This window comes from Staurois parvus, unplaced genomic scaffold (assembly GCF_062004578.1).
Source record: "Staurois parvus isolate SC_StPar_1 unplaced genomic scaffold, SC_StPar_1.0 ptg000254l, whole genome shotgun sequence".
NCBI classification, from domain to species: domain Eukaryota; kingdom Metazoa; phylum Chordata; class Amphibia; order Anura; family Ranidae; genus Staurois; species Staurois parvus.
In genome coordinates, this window is record NW_028318050.1 from 1,699,050 (window position 1) to 1,720,737 (window position 21,688).

At 46.7% G+C, this 21,688-nt stretch overlaps 1 protein-coding gene across 1 annotated transcript in view; it reads right to left on the reverse strand.

Annotated features, from left to right (window-relative positions):
* LOC149459574 (uncharacterized) overlaps window positions 1–21,688 on the reverse strand; it is a 123,048-nt gene that overhangs the window by 71,279 nt on the left and 30,081 nt on the right. Inside the window, exons 5-6 of the mRNA XM_089680939.1 lie at window positions 6,286–6,568; window positions 605–799 (exon numbers count right to left, since the gene is read on the reverse strand). Coding sequence (XP_089537065.1) covers window positions 605–799; window positions 6,286–6,568 — 478 coding nt within the window. The remainder of the gene's footprint in view (window positions 1–604; window positions 800–6,285; window positions 6,569–21,688) is intronic.

Here is a 21,688-nt window from a genome sequence, read left to right on the forward strand (position 1 = left end):
CAACAGCTGAAGCAGCCAATGGAGGCACGGGTATGGTTCGTGGAAATGCAAAATCACAGATATATACGTGATTATATCATTTTCTGCACTCACAGTTTTGATAGTCAGCATGTAGGGCCCTTTCACACAGACAATCCAATCAAGTCTGCCTACCAGGTTTTCAGGCGGATCAGTTAGGAACCTCTATGGAGCAGTGGGTGTAAATGGACATGTGTCTGTTTACACCCAAAAACATCTAATCTGATCCTCCAAAGACAGATGGGGATCTGTTCCCTTTCCTTCCATTGGATTTGATGGTAGTCGGAAGGAAATGGCCAGGCGGTCCATTTCCATCCAACTGCCCATACATAGAGGACAGCGAGCTGTGTTTGTGTCCGCTCTGCAGCAGTAAAGTGGAGACGGACCTGTCTTCCGCTTCCTCAGTGGGAATCAGTGGAGAGATCCCTCGCTGAGCAAGCAGATCCGCTAACAGATCCGCCCGTGTGAAAGGGACCTAAAGGATACTGGAATTTTTACTTTTAATGAGAAACCAAATAAATATCAATCCAAAGAATGAAAAATAAGTAAAATCAGAATGTGTAAGTTTAAAATGCTGAAATGTTACCTTCTGCATCACCTTGTTGTAGATGTTTATTGATCTCCATTAGAGATAAGAACAATGTCTGTTTTACCTGAGGACTAAATAAAGAGAGATTTTGGTGCATTTCTCCTGTGTTACCAAGACATTCCAATATCCGGATCTTCTCCTGATCACTGCTGTCCTCCACATCATCCATTACTATGATCACATTATCCTTCCCTGTAGACACACAAAGTATTCATAATAAGAATTACACTCTTCCTCCTGTATGTACAGATCATCATCATCATCATTTATTAGTCACATTTTTCTTGAAGATACAATTGTCATTTGTTTCCTCCCATTTCTGGTGATGTTAATGGGGCATCTATGGTAGCAGAGCACTTTCCCCACAGGAGCCGCTTAGTAGATTGCATGGAGTTCTCTCCCCAGTAGTTGCCTCGCCGCCAGGCACACGGTCACAGTCACTCTTTGGGTCAATGAACAGTCCAGGGGTGTTCTTTTTGGTGTTTTTACTTTGGGGTAACTTGGATAGAGTTAGGGAATTGAGTGGGATACTCCAAAACTATGAGCCTGTAGCAACTTGGGGAGATTGATCTTCCTCCGGTGAACAGTCCAAGCAAAGTCCTTTCACTAGGAATCAAATAGACTGAGCTCTTCAGAACACTGGACACCATGTTCCCTTTACACACACAGCTGACTCTAACACACGAGGGATGGCAGCAGCCCACGGTCTCTAGGTTCTCTCTTTCCAGTTCTTGGAAAATGGATTGCCTTTTTCCAGGATCCTCCAGACACATCCACCCTGTGATACCAGACTAGATCCTCAGGCGATAGTCCCTCAGTCAGTTCTCTGCAGCTTCCAACAAAACAGGCCTCCAGTTAGCCCACCAAAGGCCTTAGCACCCTGCAGGCACATGGCAAGATGGCCTAAGGGTGCAAGAATCCCCCCTTAGGCTTGATTTCCTTGTAGGGAAAAAGACTTCACTGCTCTCTGTCTCAGAGTATTTATACAGACTCTCAGCTACCATCTTGGTGACCGTCCCCAGGGATTGGCCAGGGCTGTATCAATATTTAGCTGCTGATTAGACTCTTCCTGCCCACTAGTTTCCAGAGCTTTCTGGACTACTCAGGGGGAAGCAATCAATCCTGCAACTACTGGAACACAGAACAGACTAATCAACATAGTCACACTGGTTACAGTGAGCCAAATTAAATTTGTTTGACAACAAATCGCAGCTCCACTGGATACAGTGAGCCAGAACTAAATTTACCTAATCCTAACACCTACCTAGGAGGGTGCTACAGTAACATTCCAAGTGTCTGTAGTCACAATAAAGTCATTGGGAGGCACAATGAGGTAGTTTTAGAATTAATTTGCATATTGTACCTCTTTCCTAATTATCTAGTGATATGGATGTAGTATTTTCCAAATTATCTCTATTGTACTGTCATGTGATCTGTAGGGAGCAGTGGACTGCAGTCATCCTTTATATTTTTCCTTACAGTGAAGTTAATGCGTACTTGATCCCCTGCTGATTTTGAATATTTGCCCACAGACAGAGAAATGATCGGTCTAAAAATTGAATGGTAGGTGTATTGTAACACTGAGAGACAGAATAGGATGGCCTTCTATGGATAGGTGAGCAAATTTTTGTACCCAAAAAGATGCAGACCCTTGTCCTTGATATTGTCATGACCACCCTTTGGCGGGCCACTTTGGAGTCTCCAAGACGGCAGAATTAGCACAATGTAATGTACATTCTGATGGCCAGATATGGGAAAAGACTGTAAAGCTTATGTAAATGCATGCACCTTCTGTACCCGAAATAACAGTACCTGAAATAAAGCCTGAGGATTGCTCTGACCTCTGCCTGTACCCAACAGACCATGGAAGATGATCTGTATCGATTATGTAGTGGAGCTCCCACCTTCAGAAGGTTGCACCGCCATCTTTGTGGTAGTAGACTAATTATCAAAGATGGCCCATTTTCTGCCCCTGAGAAATAGACCCTCTGCTTTTGAAACTGCTCGGGTCTTTATTAAATAAATTGTCAGGCTTCATGAAATTCCCGCAAACATTGTTTCAGACCGAGGGGTGCAGTTTACGACAAGATTCTGGAGAGCACTATGTGAAACCGTGAAAATTGAAATCTTTTTCCTCGGCCTATCACTCACAAACCAAAGGACAGACAGAACAAACTAATCAGACCCTGGAGCAGTACATCGGGTGTTACACTTCATTTGTCCAAGATGATTGTGTATCGCTCCTGCCGCTGGCGGAGTTCGCATTCATTAACTCCAGTCATTCAGCCACCAAGCAGTCCCTGTTCTTTGCTAACTATGGGTTTCACCCTACCTTTCTGCCTTACCTTGTGACTGAAACTTCTGTTCCTGCTGCTCAAGACATCTTGAGTTTCTTCTATACTAACAATAAGTTGTTACAGGAGTCTGTCACAAAAGCCCAGGAGGATAACAAGAGGGTTTCTGATAAAATGAGAAGGGGAGAACTGATCCTGCAGCCAGGAGACCAGGTCTGGCTCCCCACAACTAACCTGAAGATGCCATGTCCTTCAAGGAAGCCAGCACCTAAGTTTGTGGGGCCATTTCCGGTAAGACGCAAAATTAATGATGGCTCATATGAATTAGCATTACCAGAATCTCTTTAAGGTCCACCCAGTGTTCCACATATCATTACTTAAATCTGCAGTGCCAGATCTCTTTTCTGATCAAAGGTCAAGGCCCCCTGAACCTATAATTGACGGAGAGGAGGAATTTGAGGTCGAGGCTGTCTTGGACTGTAGAAAAAGGGGGGGGGGGGTGGCAGACACAATACCTGATTAAATGTAAAGGGTATGGGCCAGAGGAGAATTCCTGAGAACCTGCACATACCGTGCATACTACAGACTTAATTTGTGAATCTTACTCCCTGCCCCAACCCATCAGATTATCACCTACTCTCCTCTCCTTTAGGCGCACCCTGAAAACCCATCTCTTCAGGGAAGCCTACCCCACCCCCTGCTAACCTGCCAACCTCCTCCACTCCTCCTACCACTCCATCCCCCACAGCTATCTCCTCCTGTGCCACCATCCTCTCCCTCCTAGATTGTAAGCTCCAAAGAGCAGGGCCCTCGATCCCCTCATGTTTTGCATTGTATTGGTATTGTTCTGTCACATGTTCTGTCCCCCTTTGTAATGTACAGCGCTGAGCGAACTATTGGCGCTTTATAAATACTGTATTATAATGTATAATAATAATCACCCACAGAAAAGGAGCCAGTTGGGCATCCGGAGGCTGACCATAGGGAGGGGGCAATGTCAGGAAAGGCCTGCCCATAGTGCAGGCAAAGATCCGCAGTGCACAAATGTGCGCATGCACAGAGTTCTTATGAGCCGAGCAGATGTGTGGGTGCTTGGACATATGCAAGCACACGTACACATGCGCATTCATGCATTAATGCTGCCACCAAAGGGCTATTTAAACTGACTGCAGTAGATGTTCCATTGCCGTATGGTCTTATGTCTGCTTGTGTTCCGATTCCTGTGATTGTCCTCTGATACCGAACCAGCTTGTTCCTGACCTCCGCTTGACCGCTACCTGCTCTGACCTCTGGCTTGCCTTGGATTTACCCTTCTGTCTCCGCTCCTGTCTGATTGATCTTCGGCTGCTGACCCAGGAAGTAACCCGACTACGCTTCCTCCTGCCGCTTAAGCCTGATCTGCCTGAAAAATACAGAACCCGGCTCCTCTGACCCTGCATCCTCAGAACGCTGCTCTCGGTGATCCATCCATCCAGCACGGCTGAATTAGAATCCTGCTATCTGCCTCCGGCCTGCTCTGCAGCTCATCTACTTACCAGCTATTACTGGACAGATCACAGGCACTCATACCTCACCGTGCCCCTGCGGCCGCTGTCTCACGACCAGCGGTCCTTGAGCCGGGGTTGTGCGAGAGGCCTGCCTCTTCGTGCCAGGCTCACTATCCAGGGACATGACAGGTAGTAGTTGGGGTAGTATGAGATGTAGTAGGAATAGTAGTAGTTGGGGTAGTAGGAGGTGTAGTAAGAACAGTAGTAGGAGGGGTAGTAGGAATAGTAGTAGTTGGGGTAGTAGGAGGTGTAGTAGGAATAGTAGTAGTTGGGGTAGTAGGAGGTGTAGTAGGAGGTGAAGTAGTTGGGGTAGTAGGAGGTGTAGTAGGAATAGTAGTAGTTGCGGTAGTAGGAGGTGTAGTAGGAATAGTAGTAGTTGGGGTAGTAGGAGGTGTAGTAGGAGGTGTAGTAGTTGGGGTAGTAGGAGGTGTAGTAGTTGGGGTAGTAGGATGTTTGGGGTCCATTTTTTTTTTATGTGGAAGGTGTCAGATTTGGCTTGTTGTTTCTCCACTTTTTGGTGTCATACAATACAAACACAAGAAATGACACCAGATTGCCGGAACATTTGTCATTGCAGCAATTTTCTGGGTGAAGTGGGGCGTTATCTGACAAATGCCGGGGGGGGGCAAGATGTTTGGCCATGATTGTGTGTGGGGGATGGGCAGTGATGAACCCTACTACCCGAATCATACATGATGGAACATCAGCCCATGTAGCCGTCTGTGTTATGAATCAGCCACATTCCGTATTTTTCGCTCCATAAGATGCGCCTAGGTTTTAGAGGTGAAAAACAAGAAAAAAAAATATTCTGAACCAATGGACCGCAGACATAGCACAGGAAATGAGCAGAGACTGCGGACATAGTACAGGAGATGACCAGAGACTGCAGACATAGTACAGGAGATGACCAGAGACTGCAGACACAGTACAGGAGATGACCAGAGACTGCGGACACAGTACAGGGGATGACCAGAGACTGCGGACATAGTACAGGAGATGACCAGAGACTGCGGACATACTACAGGAGATGACCAGAGACTGCGGACATAGTACAGGAGATGATCAGAGACTGCGGACACAGTACAGGAGATGATCAGAGACTGCGGACATAGTACAGGAGATGACCAGAGACTGCAGACACAGTACAGGAGATGACTAGAGACTGCGGACACAGTACAGGAGATGACCAGAGACTGCGGACACAGTACAGGGGATGATCAGAGACTGTGGACATAGTACAGGAGATGATCAGAGACTGCGGACACAGTACAGGAGATGATCAGAGACTGTGGACATAGTACAGGAGATGATCAGAGACTGCGGACACAGTACAGGAGATCACCAGAGACTGCGGACATTTGGGGAGGGAGGGGGAGCGGGTACCTGAATTTGACAGGTACCCGCTCCCACTTTCGCGGAGTTGTCCTTCCCTCTTCTTCCCGGGGCGGCTTCTGTGACAGCCGGGTGCCCACTGCGCATGCGCAAGAAGCGTGGCGCTTTGTGAATGGCCCGGAGCCTTCTGGGACCTGTCATGTGTCACAGAAGACACCGGACCATTCACAAAGCGCAGTGCTTCTTGCACATGCGCAGTGGGCACCCGGCTGTCACAGAAGCCGCCCCGGGAAGACTGTACAGCGCTGGAGCGAGGAACAGGTAAGGCCCTGCAGGAGAGAACAGCTGAGCGGCCGGCCCAGTATTCTGACACGGTGGCGGCAGAAATACCAGACCGGCCGCTTTATATTCGCTTCATAAGACGCACTGACATTTTCCCCCCTTTTTTTGGGGGCAAAAAGTGCGTCTTATGGAGCGAAAAATACGGTATATGATGACCTCTTACCTAGGCGATCACACAGATATCTCAGCTCCTCATCATATAAAGAGTCGATGTCGTCCACAATGTTGTCTGGTTCTTTTTTCTTGGTGTGATACAAAATACCGAACGTGCACCGAGAGACGGCCTCCCTGAACTGCTGCCCGCCATTGTTGGAGATGTAGTGAGGAAGGACGGTGGAAACTGTGTTATGGAAGGACTCCGATTTTAGTCGCTTGATAAGCCATTCATAGTCACTCTCTGATGACCTTAAAAAGATCCCAACTGTGTGATATCCTGGAAGATATCTCTATATAATGAAAGATACAAAACAATAATCATTAGATAACAGCAACAAGAGAAATTCTAGTACAGTAGACAAAATCCATGACTACAAATATAACAATGCGGCGGGTTCCAGCAATCCTAGGATCACTATTAGGGATCGGTCTATATTACCCCCCTCAGTACCGGGTACTGTCACCCCCTTCCTGCCCAGACCAATTTTCAGCTTTCAGCGCTCTCACACTTTGAATGATAATTACTCAGTCATTAAACGCTGCACCCAAATTAAATTTTTGTTCCTTTTTTCACACAAATTTTGGTGGAGTTTAATTAGCACTGGGGTTTTTTTTTGTGCTACACATTAACAAAAACTAAAAATTTGAAAAAAATGAATTTTTGTTCATTTCTGTTATACAATTTTGTAAATAAGTAATTTTTCTTCATAAATTTGGGCCACAATGTATACAGCTACATTGCTTTGATAAAAATAATCCCAATCGGTGTGTATTATTTGGTCTGTGTGGAAGTTATAGAGTCTACAAGCTATGGAGCCAACAGGGGCATATTTGCCGCAAGGCAAACAAAGGCGTTTGCCTAGGGAGGCACTTTTCGGGGGGGGGGGGCCGCCACCCCCTTTCTTACAGAAGGGACACTTCCCTGGGAAAGGGACAGGGGCTTCTGTGTCTTACTTGTGTCCGCGGCTCTGTGTTCCACTTTGATCCGGTCCACGAGGCGCTGCTGGAGGAGGGGTGGAGAGGGTGTCTTGTCCAGTGTCTCCATCTCCCTGGATCTTGATTGGGATGTGGGCGGGATGACATGCCACCCCTCTCATCTGGCCACACCCCTGAGAGAACTGGGCAGCCTATGGCAGCCTGTCCCTTCCTCTGCAAGCTCAGCCTCCTCACCGGTGATTGGTCACCAGATCTATAGCTCAGGAAAGGTACAAAGGCGGCCAATCACCAGTGAGGAGGCGGAGCTTGGAGAGGAGGAGCCAAGCAGCAGCAGGACGATCATGTGAGGGGCCAGTCGGAGCCGGTGAAGAGCAGCCGGAGAAGGAAGACAGCTGATCAGTAAGGTAACTGTGTGTGGCCGGGATCTGGGCAAAGCAGATGGTGCTGCTGCATCCGGGTATGCTGGCTGTGGATGGGAGAGGGAGGAAGCCCGAGCTGGAGCAGGTGTCAGCACAGCAATTTAAGGATCACTGGTGTGAGTGGGAGGAATAGTGCCCCACCGTTGGTGTCGGTGGGAGGAATAGTGCCCCACCGTTGGTGTCAATGGGAGGAATAGTGCCCCATCATTGGTATCAGTGGGAGGAATAGTACTCCATCATTGGTGTCAGTGGGAGGAATAGTGCCCCATCATTGGTATCAGTGGGAGGAATAGTGCCCCATCATTGGTGTCAGTGGGAGGAATAGTGCCCCATCATTGGTGTCAGTGGGAGGAATAGTGTCCCCTCATTGGTGTCAGTGAGAGGAATAGTGCCCCATCATTGGTATCAGTGGGAGGATAAGTGCCCCATCATTGGTGTCAGTGGGAGGAATAGTGCCCCATCATTGGTGTCAGTGGGAGGAATAGTGCCCCATCATTGGTGTCAGTGGGAGGAATAGTGCCCCATCATTGGTGTCAGTGGGAGGAATAGTGCCCCATCATTGGTGTCAGTGGGAGGAATAGCGCCCCATCATTGGTGTCAGTGAGAGGAATAGCACCCCATCATTGGTGTCAGTGGGAGGAATAGCGCCCCATCATTGGTGTCAGTGGGAGGAATAGTGCCCCATCATTGGTATCAGTGGGAGCTATAGTGCCCCATCATTGGTATCAGTGGGAGGAATAGTGCACCATCATTGGTGTCAGTGGGAGGAATAGTGCCCCGTCATTGGTATCAGCGGGAGGAATAGTGCCCCATCATTGGTATCAGCGGGAGGAATAGTGCCCCATCATTGGTATCAGTGGGAGCTATAGTGCCCCATCATTGGTATCAGTGGGAGGAATAGTGTCCCATCATTGGTGTCAGTGGGGGGGATAGTGCCCCATCATTGGTGTCAGTGGGAGGAATAGTGCCCCGTCAATGGTGTCAGCGGGAGGAATAGTGCACAATCATTGGTGTCAGTGGGAGGAATAGTGCCCCATCATTGGTATCAGTGGGAGGAATAGTGCCCCATCATTGGTATCAGTGGGAGGAATAGTGCTCCATCATTGGTATCAGTGGGAGGAATAGTGTCCCATCATTGGTGTCAGTGGGGGGAATAGTGCCCCATCATTGGTGTCAGTGGGAGGAATAGTGCCCCATCATTGGTATCAGTGGGAGGAATAGTGTCCCATCATTGGTGTCAGTGGGGGGAATAGTGTCCCATCATTGGTGTCAGTGGGGGGAATAGTGCCCCATCATTGGTATCAGTGGGAGGAATAGTGTCCCATCGTTGGTATTAGTGGGAGGAATAGTATCCCCTCATATGTGACAGTGAGAGGAATAGTGCCCCATGGATGTTGGCAGTGGGTGGAGCTTTAATGGGAAGGAAGAGGTGGAGCCTAAAGAGGAAGGGATGGATCTTCAACAGGAAGGGGTGGGATGAATTGGTTTTTTTTTCACACAATTTTTACATTAACAGGTTATTTCTCTCACACAGCATATGCATACTTGCAGCTTCACCCTGAAACACATTCTGCTGCTCCTCCTGAGTATGGAGATACCACATGTGTAAGACTTTTCCACAGCCTGGTCACACCCAGAGGCCCATCCAACTACCAAGTGGGAGGCACAGTGGCTTAGTGGTTAGCATGTCTGCCTTGCAGCAAATGGGTCATGGGTTCGATTCCCGACCTTGGTGCCTTCTGCATGGAGTTTGCATGTTCTCCCTGTGTTTGAGTGGGTTTTCTCTGGGTATTCCGGTTTCCTCCCACACTCCAAAGACATGCTGGTAGGTTAATCGGCTCCTGTCTAAATTGTCCCTAGTATGTATATGAATGCGAGTTAGGGACCTTAGATTGTACACCCCTTGAGGGTTAGGGACTGATGTGAATGTACAATATATATACATGTAAAGTGCTGCGTAAATTGATGGCGCTATATAAGTACCTGAAATAAATAAATAAATAAGTAGCACCTACAGGCATTCAGGAGGCATAAATTACACATCTCATTTCCTGACTACCTATCATATTTTTGAAGGCCCTGGAGCACCAGGACAATGGAATTGCCTACAAAATGACCTCATTTGGAAGGCAGACACCCCGATGTATATTCTATGAGACATAATGAGTCTTTTGAACATGTCATTTTCTTCCACAAGTTTTCAGGAAATGTGGAAAGATAATGAAAGTGTATTTTATTTATACAAAGTTGTCCATATATAAGATAAAGAGGCCCAACATCCAAGTAGCACCTTCAAACGTCTAACTCATAGCATGTACATACCAAAAATTACTCCCCAAAAATACATTCTGCTGAGCAAAGGGTAAAAAAAAAAAAAAACGACCTGTGGCTTTAGTAGTGCAATTGTCCACAGAAGAGAGCATTCGTCCAGGCAGCAAGCAGGGACGTGGTCAGCGACATAGAAAGAAATTGCTCAGGCAGCAGGATGGAATACTGTCCATAGTCACTACAGGCAGCGATATTGCCAACACAGCCAAAGCATTGGTCCAGGAAGCAGGAAGACGTGGTCAGCAACAGCCAAATGCGTTGTCCAGGCAGAGACAACGTCAACACAGCCAAAATATCAGTCCTGGAAGTAGGTAGGAACACGGTCCATAGTACAGGTAGCAGGCAGAGGTGTGGTCCGTTCATGCGGTAGGCAGAGGCATGATGGCAGTAAGTTGGCAGAAGGCAGAATTATCAGGCTTTGGGTCTTGGTCAGGTAAGACCTGAGCACAGGGTTAGAGGCTTTGTCCCACCCAACCTCTTCGAAACCTCTTGACTAACAGACCTTTTTCGGGAATTACAAAACCCGGAGAAAAACAAAAACTTTGTTTTCTCCACTCGGAAAATCTATTCTGGAGCCCCTCACATACATGATACCCCTGTGTTGTCTCAAATCTAACTAATACAGTGGCAGGGCATAAGATCAGTTCAGGAGGCAGGCAAAAAGCACGGTCGATTAACAGGCCAAGGTCAATTCACAGGCAGAAATGTGGTTGATAGTTCAAGCGGCAGGCAGAGGCATCATCAATAAACAGTCCAAGATCAGTTCAGGTGGCAAGCAGAGACATTGTTGATAAACAGTCCAGGTCATACAGGGAAATAGGTGATAGTGGACAATGGAAAATATCTTGACTAATAGTGTAGTGTTGTGTGATAGATGCAGAAGCTCTCTCCAATACAGAGTCCTGGCTGGGAAGGACATTGGGGACAGCAGTATCGGGTGTCATGGCGAATTGGGTAACTGGAACATACACAACATTTTTTGGGGGGTTTGCGGCCTGTTTGGGTAAGAGGGAGGATATCGGGGAAATGCCTCTCATGGAGTCTGGTCAATGAATCAAAGTGAATTTGTTCAGGGGTATGGCCAGGTGGATAGAGAAGATCTGTAACAATATCCTCTTGATATTTCAGGTAGGTTAGGGATCTTTGTGTGCACTTACAAAAGATGATATAAGAATTGTATGGGGCTAACTGAAACAAGTAGATGGCAACCTTTTTATACCAATAGATTGATCTCCTGGTGGCTAAGTACAGCTGTAACATCTTGTCATTCATATCCACCCCCTCACCCCATGAACTGGTTATAGTCATGTGTGCATCTTGGTTTCTGGATGGGACCTTGTCTTGTTTGAAGTTCAACCGAGGTGTCATCATGAATTGAGGAAAGGATATGGACATCTCTTTTATCTTTCTACTTTAGGGCTTTCTACTTTAGGGCTAGGATCACTTAATTCCGCAAACTGGCCATTTCCCCGATTTAATTTTGTAGTGACCAGTCGTTGTGGGAAGCCCTTGTGGTTGGCCCGTGCTGTCCCACAGGCCACAATTTTCTTCAGATATGGCGGAATAATGGGAGACTTATATAGAAATTATCTACATACAAATGGTAACCCTTCTCGAACAGCGGTTCTATAAGCTGCCAAACAATTTTGCCACTTGTCCCCATATAGGTAGGGCATCCAGGGGGTCTGGCTGGCTGTCCTTTCCCTCATAAATCTTGAAGTTGTAGGTATATTCCGTGGCCCTGTCACATGCCTTGTAGAATTTTACTCCATATTTGGCCCATTTACTGGAGATGTACTGTTTGGACTAGGGATTCATCCACACAAGTATTTTTGTTGGGGGTAAACATTTCCTTGAAGGTACAACAAATAAAGCTGATTAGTGGCTGAATTTTTAATAGCTTATCATAATCAGGATGATTTGGAGGAGGGCACTGGGTATTATTATTGAAAACCTGATTGTCATCTCATAGCGTATTCTGGACATACAAGATGAATAGACTGGAATATGATGTATAGGTTGGGTAGACCAGTAGGCATGGACTTCAATTTTTTGTCAGTCTCATGTTCAAAGTAAGCCCAAGAAAAATTTTTCATTTCTCCATGATGAGGGGTTTCCACACAAATGGGCATATGATGAATTGGGATTGCTGGCTATATATTGGCTGGCATACAGGTGACACTGATCCACAATGTAATTTAGCAAATCATTAGTACAAAATAAATGAAAAAAACAAATTGGGGTATCATTTTCTGCTTGTATCTGAGGGCCTGGCTGTGCTGCAAAAGGGGGAATTGCAGGTTCTGCCGAATTAGCAGGCAGCCACGTGGAATATAAAAGTACATCTAGGAGGCTAGTATGGGACGTACCTCTTTGTGAATGGGAAACCCTTCTACTAGTTCCTTGCCTATCATCGGGAATGTGGCCCTGCTTGTACTTGCCACGGCACCAGGATTTGTAGTGCTACTAGTGGATGCCTGCCTATCTTCTGGGAGTGCTGCGCTGCTTGTACTCGCCACTGCGCCACTGATGGATGTCCGCTCCTCCTCATATCTCCGGAACCTCTTTGTGTGGACTCTTTCCTCCTCAGATCTCCGGAACCTCTTTGTTTGGATTCTCTCCACCTCAGATCTCCGGGACCTCTTTGTTTGGATTGTCTCCTCCTCAGATCTCCGGAACCTCTTTGTGTGGACTCTCTCCTCCTCAGATCTCCGGGACCTCTTTGTTTGGATTGTCTCCTCCTCAGATCTCCAGAACCTCTTTGTTGGGACTCTCTCCTCCTCAGAATCTGTTGCTGAACCACTGCTTTCAACTGGCTCATACTCAGAATCTGAGTCTGACAGAGAATTCCCCGCTACTCTTGTCCATCATACTCAGTATCTGGAAAGCCTCCTCCCTGGTGTATCATTTTATTTAGACATTTTGATGTTCACTGATACAGATGTGGAATTTTACACTGGTAGGTAGTGGGACATGTTGATCACAGGTACAGAAGTGGATGACCACTGGTATACTGTGACAGATGTGGATCACTGGTACTGTGTGACAGATGTTGATCACTGGTACTGTGTGACAGATGTTGATCACTGGTACTGTGTCACAAATGTGGATCACTCTTCACAGGACCTCCTTCTATCTTGCTCCCTGGTCTCCTCCTCCTACGCACGACTGCAAGACTTCTCCAGGTCCTCCCCCATCCTCTGGAACTCACTACCCCAATCCACCAGACTGTCACCTTCCCTCCTCACCTTCAGGCGCTCCCTGAAAACCCACCTCTTCAGGGAAGCCTACCCCACCCTCACCTAACAGCCGCTGCCCTTCCCTCCTCCTACCACTCCATCCCCCACAGCCATTTCCTCCTGTACCACTACCCCCTCCCTCCTAGATTGTAAGCTCGAAAGAGTAGGGCCCTCTTACCCCTCGTGTGCTGTTTGATGTTACTGTACTGTTTCATGTATTGTCCCCCCCTCTATTGTACAGCGCTGAGCAAACCCTTTGGCGCTATATAAACTAGATAAATAAATAAATAATAAATCACTGGTACTGTGTGACAGATGTGGATCACTGGCGCTGTGTGACAGGTGTGGATCACTGGCACTGTGTGACAGGTGTGGATCACTGGCACTGTGTGACAGGTGTGGATCACTGGCACTGTGTGACAGGTGTGGATCACTGGCACTGTGTGACAGGTGTGGATCACTGGCACTGTGTGACAGGTGTGGATCACTGGCACTGTGTGACAGGTGTGGATCACTGGCACTGTGTGACAGGTGTGGATCACTGGCACTGTGTGACAGGTGTGGATCACTGGCACTGTGTGACAGATGCGGATCACTGGCACTGTGTGACAGATGCGGATCACTGGCACTGTGTGACAGATGCGGATCACTGGCACTGTGTGACAGGTGTGGATCACTGGTACTGTGTGACAGATGCGGATCACTGGCACTGTGTGACAGATGCGGATCACTGGCACTGTGTGACAGATGCGGATCACTGGTACTGTGTGACAGATGCGGATCACTGGTACTGTGTGACAGATGCGGATCACTGGTACTGTGTGACAGATGCGGATCACTGGTACTGTGTGACAGATGCGGATCACTGGTACTGTGTGACAGATGCGGATCACTGGTACTGTGTGACAGATGCGGATCACTGGTACTGTGTGACAGATGCGGATCACTGGTACTGTGTGACAGATGCGGATCACTGGTACTGTGTGACAGATGCGGATCACTGGTACTGTGTGACAGATGCGGATCACTGGTACTGTGTGACAGATGCGGATCACTGGTACTGTGTGACAGATGCGGATCACTGGTACTGTGACAGATGTGGATCACTGGTGCACTGACAGCTGTGTGGGGGACACTATGGGGTGATCAGTTTGTGTGTAACTCACAGTTTTCCCGGATCGGCTCTGCTTCTCCTTACTAGCCGTCTCTGTGTGAGGAGAGGTAGAGCCAATCAACTGAATGGCTTCTGTGTTGAAATTACATGATGGCTATGATTGGACACGGCCATCATGTGAGCAAAAGGGCCAATCAGACAGCTCTCCTGCCGAGGGGACACAGGCACACCGAGAGCACGCAGCTGCACAGCCATGAGGCCACGTTCTGAGGGAAGTTCAGGAACATCCACGCAGAATGACGAAGATCCCACCTGGCCGTTTATGTGCGGTGACCAGGTGGGAAGCAGTTATAAAAAATAAACTGCTTTGCAGATGTTTCATCATTCCTACAAAAGTAAAAAAAACACCCGGAATGTTTATACCCGCTCAGGGGCGGAATGACAACTCATGGGGTCCCTGGGCAATAGGGGATCATGAATTATATAGTGAAGCACTTAAATCCTATACCAAAATTATACTAAAATGCATTAAATTACAAGTGCAAAAAAATTATGTGCAATAACATTTCCTCCCAATAGGGGGAGTAAAAATCAAATTTTAAGATTAACACAAACCTCTATTGCAGCGGTTCTCAACCTGGGGGTCGCGACCCCTTCGGGGGTCGAACGACCATTTCCCAGGGGTCGCCTAAGACCATCGGAAAACACATATTTCCGATGGTCTTAGGAACCGAGACACCGCTGCAGTCTCCGGCGATGTGTGGGCGGGATGATACGCTGCTGTCACCTGGCCACACCTCCGGGATCGCTCAGCAGCTCCGCCTCCTCGCCGCTGATTGGCCACCGGAACTGTAGCTCAGGAGAGGCACACAGGCGGCCAATCACCGGCGAGGAGGTGGAGCTTGGAGAGGAGGAGCCGAGCGGCAGCGCGCGTACATCAAAGAAGACCGAGGGAGCTGCCGGAGCGAGTGAAGAGGAGAGCGGCCAGAGAAGGAAGACAGCTGACAGGTAAGTGAGAGAGCGAGCCCAAGCGAGCAGGGGTCAGCAAAGTAAGTATCATTGGTGTCAGTGGGAGGAATAGTGCCCCATCATTTGTGTCACTAATACCAACGATGGGGCACTGTTTCTCCCACCACTGACACCAACGATGGGGCACTATTCCTCCCCCCACTGACACCAACGATGGGGCACTATTCCTCCCCCCACTGACACCAACGATGGGGCACTATTCCTCCCCCCACTGACACCAACGATGGGGCACTATTCCTCCCCCCACTGACACCAACGATGTGGCACTATTCCTCCCCCCACTGACACCAACGATGTGGCACTATTCCTCCCCCCACTGACACCAACGATGGGGCACTATTCCTCCCCCCACTGACACCAACGATGGGGCACTATTCCTCCCCCCACTGACACCAACGATGGGGCACTATTCCTCCCCCCACTGACACCAACGATGGGGCACTATTCCTCCCCCCACTGACACCAACGATGGGGCACTATTCCTCCCCCCACTGACACCAACGATGGGGCAGTATTCCTCCCCCCACTGACACCAACGATGGGGCAGTATTCCTCCCCCCACTGACACCAACGATGGGGCAGTATTCCTCCCCCCACTGACACCAACGATGGGGCACTATTCCTCCCCCCACTGACACCAACGATGGGGCACTATTCCTCCCCCCACTGACACCAACGATGGGGCACTATTCCTCCCCCCACTGACACCAACGATGGGGCACTATTTCCCCCCCCCCTGACCCCAATGATGGGGCACTATTCTCCCCTCCACCACACTGACATCAATGATGGGGCACTATTCCTCCCACTGACACCAATGATGGGGCACTATTCCTCCCCCCACTGACACCAACGATGGGACACTATTTCCCCCCCCCCCTGACCCCAATGATGGGGCACTATTCTCCCCTCCACCACACTGACATCAATGATGGGGCACTATTCCTCCCACTGACACCAATGATGGGGCACTATTCCTCCCACTGACACCAGTGATGGGGCACTACTCCCCCCACTGACACCAGTGATGGGGCACTACTCCCCCCACTGACACCAGTGATGGGGCACTACTCCCCCCACTGACACCAGTGATGGGGCACTACTCCCCCCACTGACACCAGTGATGGGGCACTATTCCTCCCACTGACACCAATGATGGGGCACTACTCCCCCCACTGACACCAATGATGGGGCACTACTCCCCCCACTGACACCAATGATGGGGCACTACTCCCCCCACTGACACCAATGATGGGGCACTACTCCTCCCACTGACACCAATGATGGGGCACTACTCCTCCCACTGACACCAATGATGGGGCACTACTCCTCCCACTGACACCAATGATGGGGCACTACTCCTCCCACTGACACCAATGATGGGGCACTACTCCTCCCACTGACACCAATGCTGGGGCACTATTCCTCCCACTGACACCAATGCTGGGGCACTATTCCTCCCACTGACACCAATGCTGGGGCACTATTCCTCCCACTGACACCAATGATGTGGCACTATTCCTGCCACTGACACCAGTGATGGAGCACTACTCCTCCCACTGACACCAGTGATGGGGCACTACTCCCCCCACTGACACCAATGATGGGGCACTACTCCCCCCACTGACACCAATGATGGGGCACTACTCCCCCCACTGACACCAATGATGGGGCACTACTCCTCCCACTGACACCAATGATGGGGCACTACTCCTCCCACTGACACCAACGATGGGGAACTATTCCTCCCACTGACTCCAACGATGGGGCACTATTCCTCCCACTGACACCAACGATGGGGCACTATTCCTCCCACTGATACCAACGATGGGGCACTATTCCTCCCACTGACACCAACGATGGGGCACTATTCCTCCCACTGACACCAACGATGGGGCACTATTCCTCCCACTGACACCAACGATGGGGCACTATTCCTCCCACTGACACCAACGATGGGGCACTATTCCTCCCACTGACACCAACAATGGGGCACTATTCCTCCCACTGACACCAACGATGGGGCACTATTCCTCCCACTGACACCAACGATGGGGCACTATTCCTCCCACTGACACCAGTGATGGGGCACTATTCCTCCCACTGACACCAGTGATGGGGCACTATTCCTCCCACTGACACCAGTGATGGGGCACTATTCATCCCACTGACATCAGTGATGGGGCACTATTCCTCCCACTGATACCAACGATGGGGCACTATGCATCCCACTGACATCAGTGATGGGGCACTACTCCTCCCACTGATACCAACGATGGGGCACTATTCCTCCCACTGACATCAGTGATGGGGCACTATTCCTCCCACTGACACCAATGATGGGGCACTATTCCTCCCACTGACACCAACGATGGGGCACTATTCCTCCCACTGATACCAACGATGGGGCACTATTCCTCCCACTGATACCAATGATGGGGCACTATTCCTCCCACTGATACCAATGATGGGGCACTATTCATCCCACTGATACCAATGATGGGGCACTATTCCTCCCACTGATACCAATGATGGGGCACTATTCATCCCACTGACACCAATGATGGGGCACTATTCCTCCCACTGATACCAACGATGGGGCACTATTCCTCCCACTGATACCAATGATGGGGCACTATTCCTCCCACTGATACCAACAATGGGGCACTATTCATCCCACTGACATCAGTGATGGGGCACTACTCCTCCCACTGCAAAATTACAGTTATGAAGTAGCAATGAAAATAATTTTATGGTTGGGGGTCACCACAACATGAGGAACTGTATTAAGGGGTCGCGGCATTAGAAAGGTTGAGAACCACTGTTCTATTGTGAAATGACATACACAGTGATATGCCTACAAAATATATATGTGTACAACACAAACTAAGAGTGCATATATTACAAATGTAAACTGATAAACAAACCACAAATAAGTGATTATCACACTCAATATGATCATTATTGTGAAAAAAATACTAAAAACAAGCGAACACCATAAAAAAAATATAAGTATAAATACTTTCCTTCAGAGTACAACAGAATAATACTAAGTGCAAAACCAATCCGTGCATCACACTTATAACGATTGCTCTATTTATTAATAAAGCAGACAATCACTAGTGCAAAACAGTCCATGCAAGTGCAACTATGTGTGCTGCTCGTAAAACGTGATCCACTTCTAGTGTGTATAGTATCCTCCAAATGGCAGCAATGCCTGCTCACCTCCCCTCCTAGACCCACACAGGGCCAAACAGCAATTTCCACCTCAGTGGTATCTCCTCACTTGGTAATCTCCTCCTTCCCGGATATCTTCTCACTTATCTCCACTCCCCGATATATAGTGAATACAAAAAACTTTCCATAGTGTAGTATTTTATTGTAACATGAACAAAATAAATAAAATATTGCACTCACATTGTGGAATCTTCTTACAGGCCTTTTTACCACATCCTCTGGGTAATCGTGTATATTACAGGGGGAATCCAAGATGGCTGCGGCATCCGGACAAGCGTCACCGGAAGTGACGTACCAACCGACGCGTTGCGTCACGCACCTCGTGACTTCCTCAGGGTTAACGCCCCTCGGTGACTATACTGCCTTTATATGGAAATCTTGCCATTACATCCCTCATTAGGGGCGGACTTACGGCGGCCATTTTGTTGAAGTCCGGCACTGCCACACATGTAGAAGGAAACAGATTCACCTCCACAGGTGTAGATATTGCGGCCACAACGGCATTCTCCCCGCTCCAGTAATCCCTTATAAATTAAGGGAATAAACGCTCGCCTAAGCATTGCATAAGTGTCTGGGGGATAATCAAACCAGGATTACTCTCCACACTTACACATAAATGAATACCCATTACAACCAATTAGAACAAAAAAGGATCATTTATTAGGAGTGCTAAAAAAATACTAAAAAAAAATTAATAAATAAAAAATGTAATTAAATAAAAAGGAGATTAATCAATTAAATTAAAAGTTAATATTTATTATTATTTTATTAAAAATAAAAAAATAAAATATGATTATATGTACTCATGATTACTACAGAATTATTAATCTTAAAAACCTATAACCCTTTCTGTGCAGAGGAGGAATTTTAATTCCGAAAAAAAGAAATATTTCAGATATTAAAATCAAAAATAATATATATGGGACAAAATTTAAAATACCCAAAAAAAAAAAAAATTTATATAAAATTTGATACTATATATAACATTCAATTCCCATGTAATTAATCCTTCTATCTTTTTATCATAATATGCACAATTACCCATAGCTTGGGTTTACAAATAATCGCCAAGATCTAAAAATGTCAATAAATACATAAAAAACAATAAACCCATAAATAATTTAAAAATTATAAAAAAAATCCTATGTAAACCAAATGTTGCTACAATCTTTTAAAAGTCGCTAATAAAACAGTTCAAATCAAACTCAATATTAAGACCATATGGGGCTTGAGTATGCATAATATAGATCCAACGGGATTCCGCCTGGCTTAAAGACTTAATTTTATCACTTCCTCTCCAATGCCTAACATACTTTTGTATGCCCCAAAACCTTAGGCCTGAGGGGTCTTTGTTATGCTGCTTGCGGAAGTACCTGGAGACGCTGTGTTTAGAGATGCCTTTTTTTATTTTTTGTACATGCTCTCTCATGCGTTTCCACAATGGCCTTTTAGTCCTTCCTATGTACTGGAATCCACATTGGCATTCCAGACTGTAAACCACTCCCTCAGTCTTGCAAGTGATAAAGTCCTTAATAGTAAATTCTGTGCCATCATAATTAGCAGTAAACGTTTTCCGTTTACCGTTTTTACCTTTTGTTTCTCTACATGCATAACACTTGCGACAAGGAAAAAAACCAACCTGATCAAGAAATGTAACACTTCTATTCTTAACGGGCGGATCTAACACATTTTTAACCAGTCTCGTCCTAAGGGACGGTGCTCTTCTATATACAAACTTCGGATAATCTCCCAATATCTTATTCAAGTCAGGGTCAGATTTTAATATTTGTCTCCTAGTATTTTAGCTTGTTTTTCATAGTCTTCTTTCTCGGTGCAGTTTCTCCTCAACCTAATTAACTGGCCCTTGGGTATATTGTATAGCCATGGGGGGTAATGGCAACTGTCTAGTGGTATAAATCCGTTCCTATCTATCTCCTTAAATTAAGTGTTTGTAACTATCTTACCTTGCTGATTTAAAATATTCAAATCCAAAAAAATTATTTTTTCTTTATCATATACCCAAGAAAAATGAATATTCCTTGAGTTGATATTTAATCCATTCAGAAATTTTAACAACAATTCACCACTCCCATCCCATAAGATGATCACGTCATCAATATATCTATGATACAATATGAGTTCCTTGGGAGTCTGTTTATAAATGGTATCCTCCTCCCAATGCGCCATGTATAGATTAGCGACACTAGGGGCAAACCTCGCCCCCATGGCAACCCCCTTAATCTGTTGAAAGAAAACTTGATTATGCCAAAAATAATTATGCAGGAGATAAAATTCCAGGCATTCTAATAAAAATTTCCTCTGTGTTCTCCCAATATCACTATATTTCTGCAGACCCCATGTTACTGCTTCCATTGCACCTTCATGGTCAATAACAGTATAAAGAGAGGTCACATCTGCACTAGCTAAAATCATTTCTGAATGACCTTCAATTCCACCTAAAAACTTGAATAAGATGTTTCGTATCACGCAGATAAGCCTTAGTTTTCTTTACCACAGGCTGTAAATAGTAATCTACATATTGACCCAGCCTCGATAAGACAGATTGAATTCCATGCACTATTGGTCTCCCCGGCGGTTCTTTCAAATTTTTGTGAATTTTTGGTATCGTATATATTATTGGAATACGACATACCTCCGGCACCAAATATTTAGCTTCTTTTTTATTAAGGATTTTTTCTTTTTCTCCTTTTTGTACCAATGTAACCAATTGTTTCTTATACGAAAGAGTGGGGTCCTTTCGAATAACTTTATAAGTAGTATCATCGGCCAATTGCTGCTCTAATTCTTTCAAATAGTTGTCCTTAGTCAGGACCACTATACCTCCTCCTTTATCAGCAGGCCTGATGACTATATTGTCTCTCTTGGTGAGTCTTTTGATCCCTGTTTGGATACCTATGTTATTAGTGCATCTAGGGATTCTCAAATCTTCCAAATCCTTATTAATCATATGTTTGTATACTTCTATATGGTCATTATTATGCATCTGCAGATTAAAAAGCGACTTATTAGAAAAATGACTATGTACAATATTAGTACCATTAGTTATTTTACTTCTTGCCCCTGGTGTATTTAAAAAATATTTTTTTA